Source organism: Canis lupus, chromosome 15 (genome assembly GCF_003254725.2).
Source record: "Canis lupus dingo isolate Sandy chromosome 15, ASM325472v2, whole genome shotgun sequence".
Lineage (NCBI taxonomy): Eukaryota > Metazoa > Chordata > Mammalia > Carnivora > Canidae > Canis > Canis lupus.
Genome location: NC_064257.1, coordinates 9,929,232 through 9,946,371, shown reverse-complemented (window position 1 = coordinate 9,946,371; position 17,140 = coordinate 9,929,232). Strand labels below are relative to the sequence as shown.

The 17,140-nt window shown below is 52.9% G+C and overlaps 1 protein-coding gene across 13 annotated transcripts in view; it reads right to left on the bottom strand.

Annotated features, from left to right (window-relative positions):
* The window catches only part of TTC39A (tetratricopeptide repeat domain 39A), a 37,292-nt gene extending 20,611 nt beyond the window's left edge, over window positions 1–16,681 (bottom strand). For 4 of the 13 annotated variants that reach the window (XR_007402515.1, XM_025420113.3, XM_049094536.1 and 1 more), the window contains exons 1-2: window positions 8,449–8,507; window positions 8,067–8,171 (exon numbers count right to left, since the gene is read on the bottom strand). Coding sequence is in view for 10 of the 13 variants with exons in the window: in XM_025420113.3 (XP_025275898.1) it covers window positions 8,067–8,171; window positions 8,449–8,492 (149 nt within the window). In the remaining 3 variants the exon portion in view is untranslated. Of the gene's footprint in view, window positions 1–1,666; window positions 1,822–5,492; window positions 5,767–8,066; window positions 8,175–8,448; window positions 8,617–15,009; window positions 15,145–15,763; window positions 15,896–16,581 lie in introns of those variants that run through there. The other 9 variants (XM_035699083.2, XM_049094539.1, XM_049094541.1 and 6 more) reach the window with 8 other exon arrangements.
* Between the last annotated feature and the right edge of the window lie 459 nt (window positions 16,682–17,140).

Here is a 17,140-nt window from a genome sequence, read left to right as displayed (position 1 = left end):
TGTCAAGGCCCCGAGCTGCCTCCAAGACACATGTCCTGCTGAAATTGATACCAGCAAAGGCCCCGCGCCCTCCTCGCACTGAGCCACAGGCCCAAGGACCGAGGCCATGTGGGCGCCGCCGTCCTCAGCACCAGCGCCGGAGGCCTGGAGCCAGCCTCACTCGGGAAGCCTCTTGCTCCTGCCATCCTGCTGCTCCCCCATCCAGGCCTCTCAACCGAAAAGTATATGGGTATGTGGTTGGGTGGGGGGAGGTGGGGGGCAGGGGGTGGTGTTCAGTCTAACAAATGGAAAGAGAAGCAGGCAAGGAGGGACAAGAAACATGCAGGTCGTCCTCTGCACTTGGGCAAGTCACGACGTGCCTGGGCCTTGACTTATACTTCTGCAAAGTGGGGACAATAATGCTGACCTGCCCAGGCCCCTGAGGGACTGGCTGGGGATCACTCTTGCTGGTCACACAGTAGGTGCAACAGCAATTTTCACTCCCGCAGGACGGCAGGACACCCCCTCGTTAATTATTTACAAAACTTCTCAGGGCAGGGCTTATGCTGAGCTTCAGGGGAAAGAGATAACTAAGGTTTACAAACTGTCCTATTGTCAAATCATGTGACTTTACCCATTTCCATGCCTTTCTCATTCATAAAACTCTCTGTAAAATTAAAGACCTTTTGTAAATTGTTTTTTAATTTCTGGGTGACCCTCCTCCCTGGTGCTATTATCCTGCGGAGTCAAAGGTTTTAAAGGAAACCAAAGGCTGGTCCACCCTTCATCAGTCCTGGCAGCTGTCAGGACACCTCCTGGGTCTTCATCAAAACTTTGCCTTGTGGAAAGGAGGCCACAGCCTGAAGTGGGGACAGAACTCAGGCGTCAGAGTCCATGAAACAGGCTGAAACCGTGGTTGCCAGTGACCAGCTGTGCGATCCTGGTGAAGGTGAAACCTCTCTGAGCCTCAAGTCCTTCCTCTGTAAAATGGATACAATAATCCTCCTCACCCAGGACTCTGAGTGGCTTAAATAGCACAGCCCGGCCAGGGCCACATGGCTGGTGCTCAATAAATGCAATTCCTTCTGTGTCTGCCAGGGTCAAGGGTCACTGCCCTGAATACACTCTCTCCCTCAGGAGAGGTTCCCTGGCAGTATCCAGACCCCCCCCCCCAGTCCCCGCACCAGTTAATCACCTCCCGTTCCAGGGTTCCAGGTCTCTCCAGTTCTCAAGCCCCTGCCCCTCTTTTCCTCACACCAGGGAGGCTGGAGGCTCAGCCTCACTCCCCCAGGCTGGTGCTAGGCCCAGGAGGGACAGCCCTGCCTGGGCAGCTGGCAGGCAAAGAGGGATTTCTAGTTTGAGGCCCAATGCCCCAACATGCACCTGCAGCTGGGAATCCTGGCTTCTCCCCAGCCCACCACTGGAAGCCCCTCAACCACGTTCTGGACTGAGACGTGTGGTAAAGCCTGCATCGGAGCTTGCGCCAGTCTGGTTCCAGACCACGGCAATAAAGTGCATATTGCGATGTAGCAAGTCAAGTGAATTTCTGGTCTCCCTATGCACACAGAAGTGAAGTCTAATTAAGTCTGCAATAGCATTATGTCCAGAGTGTACAACAGCATTATGTCTAAAAAACTACATACCTTAATTAAAAGATACTTTACTGCTACAAAATGCTAACCGTCACCTGACATTTCAGGGAGCTGATCTTTTTGCTGGTGAAGGATCCTGCCTTGATGTCCGTGGCTGCTGACTGATGGGGTGGCAGTCACAGGAGGATGGGTTAGCTGTGGCAATTTCTTAATGTAAGACAACAACCAAGTTTTCTCCACTGATGGCCTCCTGCTTTCATAAACAATTTCTCTGTAGCATGTGATGCTGCTTGACAGCATCTTACCCACAGAACTTCTTTCAGAATCGGAGTCAATCTTCTCAAATGCTGCTTCTGCTTTATCAAATAAGTTTATGTAATATGCCAAATCCTTTGTTGTAATTTCAACAATCTTCACAACATCTTCACCAGGAGTAGGTTCCATCTCAAGAAACCACCTTCTTTGGGACGCCTGGGTGGCTTGGTTGGTTAAGCGTCTGCCGTGGGCTCAGGTCCTGATCCCATGCTGGGCTCCCTGCTCAGTGGAGTTTTCTTCTCCCTCTCCCTCTCCCTGTGTCCCGCTCCCTGCTCATGCTCTCTCTCTCTCTCAAATAAATAAAATCTTAAAAAAAAAAAAAAAAAGAAAAGGAACCACCTTTCTTGCTCATCCATAGATGGAACTTCTCATCCACTCAAGTTTTATCCTGAGATGGCAGCCGTGCAGTCACATCTCCAGGCTCTACTTCTGATTCTCTTGCTCCTTCCACCCCATCTGCAGTTATTTCCTCCCCTGAAGTCTTGTTTTTTGTTTTTTGTTTTTTTAAGATTTATTTATTTATTCATTCAGAGAGAGCGAGAGAGAGGCAGAGACACAGGCAGAGGGAGAAGCAGGCTCCATGCAGGAAGCCCAATGTGGGACTCGATCCCGGGTCTCCAGGATCACACCCCGGGCTGCAGGCGGCACTAAACCGCTGTGCCACCAGGGCTACCCATCCCCTGAAGTCTTGAACCACTCAAAGTCATCCATGAGGGTTGGAATCAATTTCTTCCAAACTTCGGCTGATGTTGATACTGTGACCTCTTCCCATGAATCGCAAAGTTCTTACTAGCATCTAGCATGGTGAGTACCTTCTAGAATTTCAATTTACTTTGCCCAGATCCATCAGAGAAATCACTCTCGATGGCAGCTATAGCTTTATGGAACAGACTTCTTAAGTGACAAGACTTGAAAGTCAAAGTGACTCTTTGAACCCATAGGACACAGAATGGATATTGTGTTGTTAGCAGACATGAAAACAACATTCATCTCACTGCAACTCCATCAGAGCTCTTGGGTGACCAGATGCACTGTCAATGAGCGGGAGTATTTTGAAAGGAATCTTTTTTTCTGAGCAGTGGGTCTTAACACTGGGCTTAAAATATTCAGTAAACCATGTTGTAACAGGCATGCTTTGTTGTTCAACTTAAAGAGCACAGGGAGAAGAGATTTAGCGTAATTCTTAAGAGCCCTAGGATTCTCCGAGTGGTAAAGGAGCACGGGCTTCACCCTGAAGTCCCCAGCTGTATTAGCTCCTGACGAGAGAGCCAGCCTGTCCTTGTAAGCTTTAAGCCAGGCACCGATCCCCCCTCTAGCTGTGAAGTCCTAGATGGCATCTTCTTCTACTATAAGGCCATTTCATCAACGCTGAAAATCTGTTGTTTAGGGCAGCCACCTTCATTAACGATCTGAGCCAGAGTTTCTGGTTAACCTGCTGCAGTTTCTACCAGCACTTGCTGCTTCACCTTCTATGTTATGGAGATGGCTTCTTTCCTTCAACCTCAGGAACCCACCTCTGATAGCTTCCAGCTTTTCTGCTGCAGCTCCTGACCTCTCTCAGCCTCACAGAATTGGAGAGAGCTAGGGCGTTGCTCTGGATTGGGTTTTAGCGTAAGGCAAGGTTGTGGCTGATTTGATCTTCTATCCAGCCCACTCACGCTTTCTCTGTATCAGTAATAAGGCTGTTTTACTTTCTAATCATTTGTGTGTTCACTGGGGTAGCACTCTTAATTTCCTTCAGGAACTTTGCCTTTGCCTTCACAAGTTGGCTGTTTGGTGCAAGAGGCCTACCTTCCAGCCTATCTTGGGTTTTGATTTAAAAGCCTTCCTTGCAGGCAGCCCCGGTGTGGCGCAGTGGTTTAGCACCGCCTACAGCCCAGGGCATGATCCTGGAGTCCCATGTCGGGCTCCCTGAATGGAGCCTGTTTCTCCCTCTTCCTTTGTCTCTGCCTCTCTCTCTCTCTCCTCTCTGTGTATTCTCATGAATAAATAAATAAAATCTTAAAAAAAAAAAAAAAAAGCCTTCCTCACTAAGGTTGGTCATTTCTAGCTTTTGATTTAAAGAGAGAGACGTGCAACTCTTCCTCTCACTTGAACACTCAGGGGCCACAGCAGGGTATTAATTGGCCTAATTTTAATATTGTTGTCTCTCAGGGAATAGGCCCAAGGAGACGGAGAGAGAGGGTGGAACAGCTGGTCAATGGACCAGTCAGAATGCACACATTTACTGATTAAGTTCGTTGCCTTACATGGTGGCAGCCAGAAACAATTACAATAGTAACATCAAAGATCACTGATCACAGATCACCGTAACAAAAATAATACTAATGGGAAAGTTTGAGATATTGCAAGGATTACCAAAATGTGAAACAAAGTGAGTAAAGGTTGGAAAAATGGTGCCAAGAGACTTGCGTGATGCAGGGTTGACATAAACCTTTGATTTATAACAAATGCAGTATCTGTGAAGTGCAATGTGGTAAGCCCGTAGACAGGTAGAACAACTCTCCAAACCTCAGACACCTCAAGGTTAACTTACAACCCACAAGTTCTTGTTTGCTTATACAATCTTGACCCCTGAGAGTAAGAGTCCCCTCACCTCTGAGGCAAACTCAGCTCTGGGACAGGATGCCCACTGGCATCCTACCTTCTAGGCCCAGACCAGCTGTCAAGTTGGGGAGGGCACTGGAAGAGCCATCAGAGGGCAGGGTGTTGGGACTTGGGACTCCTTGGCCATGTGGAGGTCACCTGAGCCTAGTGGCCTCCAGCCCTTCCCTCCTTTACCAGCAGCATAGTAAAATAAACTAGAAGTTACTCAAAGAAGTGACAAAGACAGAAAACAAATGCTCAGGCTGGGGGGATGAGGGGTGGAATTTGATGAGCCCGTTATTCCCTGAGGGCAAAGTATGGAGAACAATGAAATGAGACACTGCATGCACAAGGAGGAATGTGAATGAAACTGGACCTCAACATCTTTTGTAGCTTCGATGGCTATAAATGAGGAGAGGCAGCTATTTTTTAGCAAGAATTATTTCCCCTAGACAAGTGGTTCTTAATAAAGATGGAGAGAGATTTTTCCTGTCCCCCTTCCCCCCAGCATCTGGCAATAACTTGAAAGAATTTTTGGTTGTCAAAATGGGGATGTGGGTGGGGAGTGTGCTAACACCATCTACTGTTTGAGAGAACTCTCTTAAACTGAAAGACAAAGGAAGGATTCTTTTCTGGAATGGGACAGGGGCTAAGATAAGGAAGGAGCAGCTTCACTGCCTTAAGCATGAAGTTAAAAGGTAGTCTCATGGGAAGACTGGTGTCTTGGTACTGCCTCCTTTGGGGCAAGCATTTCCTCTCTGCCGCCCCCACCCCCACCCCCAGTTGTGGGACTCCTGGTAGAGTGCCCTCTTGAGGTCAGGGAGGGTGAGGCAGCCCCTCAATACAAGGGGACAAGGAGGCTGTGAAGAGAGGGTGTGCAAGAGTGCAGAGAGGTGGCAGGGAGGGGTCTGCTTAGTTATAGGTAATGACCAGAAGGGAAGTGGAGCTGAGGAGCCTTCTAAAAATACTTGGAGGGGAACCCAGATGTTCAGGGATGGAACAGGGTGAAGCATGGCCTACCTCACTCCTGCTGCAGAGCTGCCCCGGCCCCACCTCAAACCCAGACCCCCTAAGAGGCTGAGGATGAGGTTTCAGGCCTGCTGCAGAGGGATCATCATAAGACTCATGCTGGAATCCACACCATCCCCCAGAGGCTGGGCCACTGACCCCAGACAGGAGAAATTGAACAGGTCAGGCTTGGAAACTTGGGGAAAGCAGTTCCCCTGACTCAGCATTTGCTTTCCCGGGGAACCTGAAGGAACCAGATGAGGCAGAGGACAACCACAACCTAGAACTAAAAAGAAGGGGTTAGGCAAGTAGGCACCAGACATGATTAGCCTCTTGGCCCCTCACCCCTATCCCAATCCCAGAATTCAGGCAGCCAGAGGTTCTGTGACCGTGGTGAGGAACAGAGGAATATTCCTTGGAGAAGCTGACATCTGGAGACAGGTCATCCAAAAGCCAATCCCACCAATTACAAGGCCAAGCATCCAGGTGCCTCCCTTCTGCTCATTCTGTCCCTAAGCAGGTTCTTCTGTGCCACCTTTCTTGCCCACCTCCCCCCACATCCAGAAACCAAACCCATCAACTACAAGGCCGAGAACTTGCTCTTAAATATAACCAGACAACCAGGGGCCATCAGGTACTGGAGGAAAGCCCCCACCAGAAGATCCCCCCATTACACAGAAGAAGGGAACCTGGAGAAAGCCAAGAGTAATGCAGGAGAAAAAATGTTTAAGAGACAACATCCTGTGATAATAACAAATATTTACTAGCATGCTTACTGTATGCCAGGCCCTATCCTAAGGACTCCCATATTTCAAAAGTAGACATAAAGAACAGGGTACATCCATAAGCCAAAAATAAGATGTTTTAGGGATAAGAAGAACATTCAGAGAACAAGGAGCATGAGGAAATTAATCATATGATCACAGAGGAAAAGAAAATAGAAGGATCTCTTCTAACTCAATAGAAGGATTTCATGATAAGGTTGAAGAAATTTCCCCCAAATAAGAGAAAACAAAAAGAGAAAGAAATACAAAATTGGAGGTAAGTCAGGAGGCTTAGAAGAGGACTGATCCAGGAGGTCCAGTGTTTGACTTAAAGAAAACCTGGGAAAGGGAGACAGAACATGGAAGGGTCATGCAAGAGAATATCCTAGAACCAAAAGGCACTCTCCAAATAAAAGACCTATATTTCAGCACATCATTGTGAAGTTTCAGATTTGTGAGAACAAAAGAAAGGATTTTAAACATTTCTAGAGAAGAAAAAATGATCACATGCAATGTTAGAAGAAAGTAGGGTTCCCACGGCTACAGTAGATGCTAGAAAACAGGGATGCAATGCCTTTGAAATTCTGAGGGGGAAAATTACATTTATGCAACTCCTTCCTTGGAAGTTTCTGGAGGACATGCTTTGGTAAAATAAGAGAGGATGCCAGAAAAAACCCAGGTCAAGGAAAAAAGAGAGAAGGAAAGGGAGTTCCAGGAGACAGAAGGGAGGTGGCCGGTAGACACATCCGTCTTCCAGAGGAAAGGTTTCCAGGAAAAAGGTTATAAACACTTCAGGATAAATGTATAGCACATTAGGCAAAAGAAGACAATTATTAATTTCAGAAAGGGAATGTAGTCTACAATGTGTGACTTGTCTTTGCAATGAGCATCAGTTATCTAATTATAACAACGTAAATGTTACTGATTTAGCCAGATACTGTGATACAATCGTGAGAGGAAGATGAAGGAAGGGAAGTAGGGCAGGGAGATAAGAAAGCTAAATTCTTGTCTACCAGTAGATGTTTAAAAGTAAAAGGTGGGGATCTCTGGGTGGCTCAGCGGTTTAGCGCCTGCCTTTGGCCCAGGGCATGATCCTGGAGACCCGGGATCGAGTCCCACTTCGGGCCCCCTGCACGGAGCTGCTTCTCCCTCTGCCTGTGTCTCTGCCTCTCTCTCTCCCTCTCTCTGTGTCTCTCATGAATAAATAAATAAAATCTTTAAAAAATAAATAAATAAAAGTAAAAGGTTAAAAAAAATAAAAAGAATTTTGTGGTGTATGAATTCTATTTCATATTGCCTTTAAAAAACTGAAAAAAAATGATAAAGGAAGAGCGGTATAAGAATATTATTTAGAAATAAGGCAGTAAACACTGGAAGCAATGGCTAAATGACTAACCAACACTACTACCCTAAAGGGCTTGAGTAAAGGCAATTCAAATCTTTAGTCTTTTGGGGAAAAATGAGGAAAAGCAGCTGTGTTAGAGCTGACAGGGGAGAAACCCCAACGGATTCAGTGGGAACAAGAAATCAAAGTAGAAAAGGCCACAAGAGCCTAAAAGGAAGGAAGTCACAGTGACCTCGGGGAGGGCCTGGCTTCCCAGGACTATAGAGTGGGGAGCCTGGGCCCCTGCTTTTATGGGACTCTCAGGGGTCACGGCGACCCAGGAGGCTGAGGACAGTCAGTTACATGGGGTTCCTCTTACACAAGACCTCTGGTTCTCCATGACCAGACACCCCCATCCCGACACTCCGGAGTGTGTGTATGTGTGCAGTGAACACACACACGCCCTGGGCCCCACCTCAACCTGGGCTTAAGCCTCACCTGGGCTTGAGGTAGCTGAGTGCTTCCGAGAACTGGTTGGTGAGGAAGAGGTCCAGGGCGATCATGCACTGGTCCAGGGCCTCATGGAGGCTGCTCACAGAAGTCCTGCTGGGAGAGACGCACAGTGACCAGGAGACCTCACGCCCCGCTCAGGGCTGGGACAGAGCCCCACAGGGCCCAGGCGGCCTCCCTGTGGGCCATGGGGGCTTGTCATGAGCTTGTCCAGGCTGTACTGGGACACAAAGACAATTTGGTCCCCCTCTCAATGTTCCTAAAGGTGGGAGGAGAGTAGAATGGGGGTGTCATCTGAGATCTGGGGGAGAGGGTTGGGGGGGAGCAGAGGATGGAGGGCGAGGAAGTCTCAGGAACAAACTGATCTTACCTCTCACAAGGATAAAGGGAGTCTTTATGGCCTTTCTGACCCATCGGGCTTCTCTGCCCCCCCAGGGGGGCACAGCCCACCCACTAAATCCCACTTCAGTCCTTTTCCTCCTCCTGCTTCTCCAGGACTTCTCCTGCCCTCCTCGGGCCTGCACTCTAGAACCCCAGAAACCCTGTCACAATGGACTGTAGCGTGCAGCAGAGCCATAAGGGCTGTCCAGGGCCCTTCCTCAACAGTCCCCTTCCCAACAGCACTTCCAGTACACCTGACCCTTATGCCTTAGCACCCTCACGTTCACACACACACACATACTCACACACACAATTTTTTATTTTTATTTTTGCTTATTTTGTGCTTATTGCCTGTCCCCCTCCACTAAACAGGAGCTTCCTGAGGGCAGGAATCCCTGTTTTGTTCCTTGCTGTATCCCCATCATCTAGGATCTGGTACAAAGTGGGCTTTTGATAAGCATCTGTTAGTGAATGGATAAAAAAAAAAATGACTGAAGGAGGAGTCTCAGGTTGGGAGAACAAATCCCTGACCTTTATAGGTCTCAGCTTCCCCATCTGAAAAACTAATCTTTTAAGTTAGGAGACCTCAAAAGTCCTATCTTGAGGATGGTCTCGAGGATGTCTCTTCTCAAGGAGTCTCTTTTGAGTGAGAGAAGGTTCCAAAAGGGGCCTTGACGACCTCACTGGAAGGAGTCCCTTTCCCCCAAACAGTTAAGAGAGAGTCCCTCTCCACCAGGTCAAGGTCTGCACATCCCTTCAGGCCCAGCTCTAATGTGTCATCCATGACGCAGCAGCGCATCTTCCCGGCAGATTGAAATGAGTGTCTTGTTCAAAACCGCACTCTTGTTCCTTCTCCCCCAGTCTTTGCCATCTTAATGAATGACACCCCTCTGCTCAGTTTGTCAGGCCAGAAGTCTGGCAGTCAGCCATGCTCCCTGCCTCTCCGGGCCTCCCCGGCCAGGCCTCACCGAGCCCGAGCGGCTGGGCCTCCTGGGCACCTCTCAACCCTGGCTCTTCTGTGCCCAGCAAGCCCAAGGGCTGGCCGCCATCACCCTCACCCCGGGTCAATGGAAGATGCCCCTCCTGCCCTTGCCCCTCCTACCCCTCCTGTCTCTCTCTCTCTCTCTCTCTCTCTCTCTGTTGGACTATTTTGCTCAGTATTTCAAGTCTCTTCCCTCTCTTTGTTGCCATCTCTTTCACCCTGTTAGATTCTGAGTAATTTTTTCGGGTCTTCCATTCCACAAATTCTCTGGAGGCATGTCTGATCTGCCTCTCTTCCCGTCTACTGAGTTTTTAATTTTAAGGATCATATTTTGCATTTTCAGAAATTCCACTTGCTTCCTTTTGAAATCGTCTTGGTTGTTTGGGGCAGCATTTTGTTCCCTGCTTATTTGTTTCAAGTCCATCTTTGATTTTCTTTACATGTTTTTAAGATACTTCTATTCTAGATCCCATAATTCTAGCATCTAAGACTCTCAGAGAAACAAATCCTGTTGTTTCTTAATTTGGGGATCTACTGCTCACAATGACTTCTTTCCTTGTGTGTTTTGTAATTTTACCATGAGCTCCTTTTCGGCTGATCCCAAAGGCATCTTAGGAGAAGGATCTGTTTCTCCAGAGAGGATTTTCCTTTACTTTGGCCAGATTCCCTGGGGCACTACCATTCCATGATACTTAAGTTACTCTTTTAGGTTAGTATTTCCAGGACCACAAAGGGAGTATGTCTTCAAACCCAAAATTTGTGTGACAGCAGATTCATATTTATAATTTTCTCTACCAGACCTGTCATCCCCCTTTGTGGGAGGGTGGCTATTTCTTTCTGGTCAATGACCCTATTCACTCAGGAGGAAGCCCCTTGAAGGTCCTAGATTCACATGGTGGTGGCAGGGGAGCTAGGTTTCAACTCCTCACACTGCCACTGGGTAGGCCCAAGTCCTTACTTCTCATGCCTTGAGTGGTCATTAAAACTCAAGGTTCTAGATTTCTGGAATTTGTCAATACCTTCACATTGCTGTGGCTTCATGTCACTTACCAGCCTGATTTCAGCTTCCTTTTTATTCTTGGCTTGAGAGGATTTCTGTTCAGGAATGTATTTTAAAGGATGTCTAGAGTAACCCATCAGCCTCTAAGTGGTTTTTATAAGGGAGAATGCTGGAAGCTTTATTCCCTCTAACCCATCCTTCTCATAACAGCCAAAGTTTTCTGTTTAAAACCCAAATTTGAGGGGGATCCCTGGGTGGCTCGGCGGTTTAGCGTCGCCTTCAGCCTAGGGCATGATCCTGGAGTCCCAGGATCAAGTCCCGCATCAGGCTCCCTGCATGGAGCCTGCTTCTCCCTCTGCCTGTGTCTCTGCCCCCTCTCTCTCTCTCTCTGTCTCTTGTGAATAAATAAATAAAATCTTAAAAAAAAAAAAAAAAAAAAAACAAATTTGACCATGTCACTTCTGAACTTGAAGTCCTCCACTGGCTTCCCATGACTCTAGGATAAAGACTGAGTTTCTTTCCTGAAAAGGCCCCACCAGACGCAGCCCCCGCCCCTTTCTTCCTGAGACGGGCACAGAAGCCTCCTCGGTGCGCACGGCTTAGCCCAGTGCCTGGTGTTCAGTCCACTCGTGTTGGATGAATCGGGGAAGAGGCAGCGAGCACCTGCCACTCTGGGTGTTCAACTGGTCCTCTCTCCTTGAGCGCTCACGAAGCCTGTGAGGTAGGATTGTTACCCCGACTCTAGACGAGCCACAGAGGACAGGTGACGAGGCCAGGCGTGGGTTCTAACCAAGTGTCTGCCTGAGCCAGTGCCCACCCATCAGCCCCAGGAAGTCAAGCCCACGGTCCTGGCTTATGACCACCTCTGAACAGCTCCGGAGCCGAGAACCTGCCTCCCACTCCTGCATACACCTCACCACCACCACCACCACCTCCCATCAAGAAAGAGTTTCCGTCTGCTTCCTCTACATGGAGAGCTACACAGACAGACGGACATACAGCACAGAGGTGCATTCCCTCCCTGGCAGCTCCAGCACCTCCTCTGCTTCACTGTAGTGAGGGGGCCCTGATGTGACCTCACCAGACTGGGAGCTGCTTTGGGGCAGCTACAAATGCCCATGAGTCTCTGGTTCTGGCCCAGACCTGGCCCTGCCCTTGAAGAGTTCACGGTCTACAGAAGTGACAGCCAAAGTTATCAAGGCAGCGATCATGGGGCTCACTGAAGGCTGTAAGGAGGCCCAGAAGTGGACACGGGCACTCGAGGAAGCTTTCTGGAAAAGATGGCACTGAACCAAGGACAAGATGGAGAAAGAAGCCCAAGAAGGGGAAAAAGCTGAGCAAAGAGCTAGAGTCATGATACCATCGTGACAAGGAGGCTCTGGAAGGCCTGCGAAAGGGAGGGGGGGTGGTGTGTCCCGGCTGACTGGGGAGCTCAGGAAGGCTCAGGACGGTGGCTCCATTTGACTTAATGAAGGCATCAATAAGCACCCCTTCACCACCGCCGCCCCGAGGTATACTTCAAGTTCTCCACTGATGCCTGCCTTATTTCCCTCAGTCCTCCCACCAACCCAGAGGCAGGCCTGCTTATCTGCACCTGCCAGATGAGGAGATAAAGACGGTGAAGACAGGAGCCTCATCTTCTCCACCCAGGAAGCTGGGGAGAAGACAGAAATGCTTTCTAAAAAGGCAACCTCCCCAGACCTTTCTCTTCCCTCAGCTGACTGAGGTCCCCACATCTCTGCAGGCTGTCCCATGTCTTCAAGGCCTTTTTGCTCCAAGCCACATTCCCCAGCTCCTGAGGGGCCGATGGCGGCTTTCCCCTGTACCTTGGAGAACGCAAGGCACAGGGGTGCCGCTGCTGGATGGAGCATGGGGCGCCGCTGCTGGATGGAGCATGGGGCATGCAGCAGGGCCGGTGCCTGAGGCTTTGGCATCCTGGTGGGGGAGGGTTGAGGCCGGAGTGAGAAGGGAGCTGGAGGTGGGGAGGGGGTGTCAGGCGGCCTGGCATTACACCACTCCCCCTTCCCCTGCCCCTTCCCGGCTTAAGTCTGCCCGGAAGCTGCCACCCTGACACCTGAAGCACAGAGCTGGATGGAGCAGGGGACCTCTCCCTCCCTACTGGGGCAAGAGGCAGTGCAAAGTCACTCAGGGAGCCGACTGCAGCCAGAGTTGGCTTTTCTTCCCTGCTTCACCATTCAGGACTTAGTCAGGGGCATGGGGGGGAGCCGTCCATGGGGCCCTATCGCAAAGTGAAGTCTCTAAACTGCACATGTGACTGTGACTCTCCTCCCAGAGAATACGTTCGCTGTGAATAAAGTCAGTACAATGTGACAGGGCCTCGAGCAGCATGGCCTTCAAGAGTTTTGAAAGCATGTAACCCTGGTCTCAGACTTCAGCTCAGCAATTACTTGTTTGAGAAACTTGGGAGGGTTCTTTAAACTCTATGAGCTTTAGGGTCCTCATCAATAAAATGAGAATGGCAGTCCCTACCTCCGGGGGTTGTTGAGAAGAATGACTGGACCATGTAGAGCCCAGGAAGAAGTACTGGGGAAAGGTCAGCCATTGCTACTTATTTTTCTACCAGTCTGTGTTTCCATCATGTCTGGAGCAACACTGCTTTCATAGAAAAACTAAATAACTTTAAAACATTGAACATACATATCCCATGACCCACCAATTCCACTCCCATGGGGCAACTGGGAAGAAAACTCACATATGCACAAAGGATGACCTTATGAGAATAGTTACTGTTTGAACAGCAAGCCTCTAGGAACCACCTCAATGTCCATCAAGAAGGCCAGAAGCCACTGGTGGCTTAGCAGTTGTGCCGCCTTCAGCCCAGGGTGTGATCCTAGAGACCCGGGATGGAATCCCATGTCAGGCTCCCTGCATGGAGCTTGCTTCTCTCTCTCTCTCTCTCTCTCTCTCTCTCTCTATCTCTATCTCTGTGTCTCTAATAAATAAAAAATCTTAAAAAAAAAAAAAAGAAGGCCAGTAAATAAATAAACGGGGGACCCTACATCAGGGGCACATCCTACATCAGGGAACGTGGGGACCAGAGCTGTAAGGATCAAGAAGGCTACATCTCAGAAACCTGAAGCTCGGTGAGAAAAAGCAAACTGCGAAATGATTCATGCTGTACGACTCCGTTTATATAAAAATTTTAAAGTGAGAACAAGCTACATTTTTTTAGACTTTTACACACTCCGCAAAAGAATAAAACCGAGAATGACAAAAAGCAATAATATTGTAATAGTGTTGCCAGATGACATATGGCAGCTACACTGGGAGCACAGCTTAACATAGAGAAGTTGAACCACTATGCTGTACACTTGAACCTAAGGTAACTGTTGTGTGTCAACTAGACTCAAATAAAAACATTTTTAAATTAAAATGCAAATGGCAAGATCACAATTCAGGATGGCGATTATCTCTGGAGAGGGATGAGGGGAGGGTCTGCAGAGGCTCCAAAAGTCTCTTTAATTTATTTTTTAACATAAAGAAGAATATGAAATAAGTGGACACAAGATTAACATTTGAAAAAACTGGGCATGGAGTTCATTTTATTATTTGCTATATTTTCCTGAAGGCTTAAAATATTTCATATTTTTTAAAATGGTGGAGATTTAAAGTCTGGTTTGTTTACCACGGACCCTCATATCCTGGGCTGGGCCCAGAGCAGGCCTTGGGAATGTTCACTGAGTGACTGAATGAGTGTCTATGGTGAAGGTGGAACTGCTTTGACTCTCCTCTGCTCAGACCCCACCAGGATGGCACTGACCAGGGACAGGGACAGATGGACCTGTGTGGCATCAAAGAAGAGGGGGGCCTGAAAGGCATGTGGTGGGAGGAGGGATGGTCCTAGGAGGAAGGTCCAGCAGTGCTAGAAGACTGAGCTCACTGCCCCGGAGGCCCACGGAGGAGCCAGAGGGGCCTGGAGTTGTAGAGAAGACTCAGGGGAGGACATGAGCGTGCAAGGAAGAGGGATGCATGTGGCTTCTAGCCTGGGAATTAGGATTCTTTGCTAGGTGCCCTGTTCCTGCCTGCCTTCTCTCCTGGAAGCTTCTTTCCTGGGCCCAATGGGGTGGTGCTTAGTCAGGGCTGGGCAGAAAGGACCTAAGCAGGCTCCGGATTTACAGACTTCAGCTCAGAGCAGGAAGGGAGCAGCCAGGCCTGGCCTCCCTGTGTTTTCCAAAGGAGGGACCAGAAGTCTAGGGAGGATAAAGGGTATGGCCAAAACCACACAACAAACAGGGCAAAACTCACCAGGCGACCCTCCCTCGGGCCAGAGGGTCCCTCAGTGACCCAATTCTAAGCCTTCACCCAGGATGCCCGCCCAGGCCCAGTGGAGGCCTCCATCCAGGCTGGCACCCTGGCAGTCCCGGCTCACGTGCCCGCCCTGAGGCCCTTGGCAAACATTGTCCCTGGTGGTGAGGCCCCAGGTAGGGCGGACACCTGCAGCTCACCTGAGCCGGGAAAGGGCTGGCACTGCTACAGGGCAGCGTAGGGATTCTCCAGGGCTGGGGGGGGGGGGGGCAGGAGGACCATATGGGCGAGACAACACCCACCTTTACCACCACTTCCTGCTGCGCCCACTGGGACAGCTGATCCTATCTCAGCCTCTTAACTCCTTCAGACCCCGGAAGAGGAGGCGGCACGGCCCCGGGGTTGGGATGGGGGGCTCTGGGGTCAGGGAGCGGGTCCTCACCCCGGCCCGGGTAAGGAAAGGAAAGGCAAGTCACCACGGAGGAGCCGTGCCTCCGTTTCCCCGCCTGTGACAGCGGAATCACCGGGCCCACCCACAGGTGCACACGCCACGCGGGGAGGGCGGCGGCTCTGACGTGGCCGCTACTACAGCTCCGTGAGAAAGTTGGGACCCGGGGGTGGGGGGGGGGGGGAGTGACCGCCCCAGGCCCCGGCGCCCCCGCCGCCGCGGCGGCCCGGAGGGGAGGGAGAGGGGGGAGGGGGCCGGAGCCGCAGTGCGGCCGGAGGCGCCGGGGAGGCCGGGCCCGAACCCCCACCCCCCTCCCCGGGGCCGCACCCCGCACCTCCCCTCCCCGGCCCCGGGCCCGCACCCCCTCCCCGGGCCCCACACCCCGCACCTCCTACCCCCCCCGGGCCGCGCACCCCGCACCTCCCCTCCCCGGCCCCGCACCCCCACCCCCCTCCCCCGGGCCCGCACCCCCTCCCCGGGCCCCACACCCCGCACCTCCTCCCCCCCCGGGCCGCGCACCCCGCACCTCCCCTCTCCGGCCCCGCACCCCCACCCCCCTCCCTGGCCCCGCACCCCGCTCCTCGGGCCCCCGCATCCCGCGCACTTACCCCGCGGGCAGGGGGTCCTCGGCGCCGGGCGAGCTCATCGCGGGGGGAGGGGGAAGCGCGCCCCTGCCGCTCGTCAGCCGCGGCCCAGGTGCTGCCGGAACCCCGAGCCGGGCGCTGGGCGGGGGAGGGGAGGGAGGGAGGGAGGGAGGGCAGGGGAGGGGCGCGCCGGGCGGGGAGGCCGGGGGTGGGGGGGGCTCCGGGCGGGGGAGAGGAGGGGAGGGCAGGGGAGGGGCACGCCGGGCGGGGAGGGCGGGGGTGCGGGGGGGGGGCTCCGGGAGGGGGAGGGGAGGGCAGGGGAGGGGCGCGCCAGGCGGGGAGGCGGGGGCGGGGGGTGCGGGGTGGAGCGCAGGGGAGAGGAGGGCAGGGGCGCGCAGGGCGGGGGTGGGCGGGGCCGCGGAGGGCGGGGCGCCCGGGCGGGGGGGGGCGGGCCTCGGCAGGCGCCCCCAGCCCTCGGCTCTCCCCGCCGCGCGCCGCGGGCCGCAGCCGCTCTGCCCTCCAAGCCCCCTGCGCGGCGAGGAGGTTCCTAGAGCTGGGTCCGCGGTGGCCCCGCCGGCCGGGCCCCGACGCCCCGCCCCTTCTCAGCGCTCCCCGCGGCCCCGGGCCACGCTCGCCCCCCCGCCCCCGAGCTGCCATTTCACAGACAGGGCAGGTGAGGCGCGGATGGACGCGACCGGCCCGAGTGCCCTCCCCTCACAGGGGGCGAGGCGTGGCCGTGCCCCCCCGACCCCGTGTGTCCCCCGTGCCCCGCCCGCGTCCCCCCGGCGCAGGGAGCCGCCCCGCCCTGGGCCCCGAGGCGCCGTCCGGCCGGCAGAGCCCACCTGGCCTCCGGGAAGGCGCCGTCGGGCGGCGCAGAGGGAAGCGGCCGCCACCTCCAGGCCCGCTGCCGCGGACCGTGACTCATCAAGCACGTGGCCGCCCTCGGGAGCGTCCCCGCCGCCGGCGGGGCGGAGGGCGGCCGTGGGGAGGAGCGCGGCGGGCGGGCAAGGCGGCGCGGGGCCCTCCGGGGTCCTCCGGGGCCCCCCACGGTCGGGCCCCCGCGGTCGGGCCCCCACGTCAGCGCCCAAGGCCGCCGGGGGCCACACGCAGGCCGCGGAGAGCCGCGGAGAGCCGCGGAGGGCTTCCCGGAGAAGGCGGCGCCGACCTGAGCGGCGGTGGGAGTGGGTCCCGATGGGAGAGCAGCAGGGCCGAGGTCCGCTGGCCTCGGGGAGCCCCGAATGAGGCTGGGCGCCTCTCAAGTCCCCGGGCACTCCCACATACTCGCCCTCCACCTGGGACACACCTTCCTCCCTTGTCACTTACCATTCACCCATTTAGTCAGGGTTCTATCCAGAAGCTTACAATCGGAAGCCTTCTTTTTCCAAAAAAGAATACAAATCT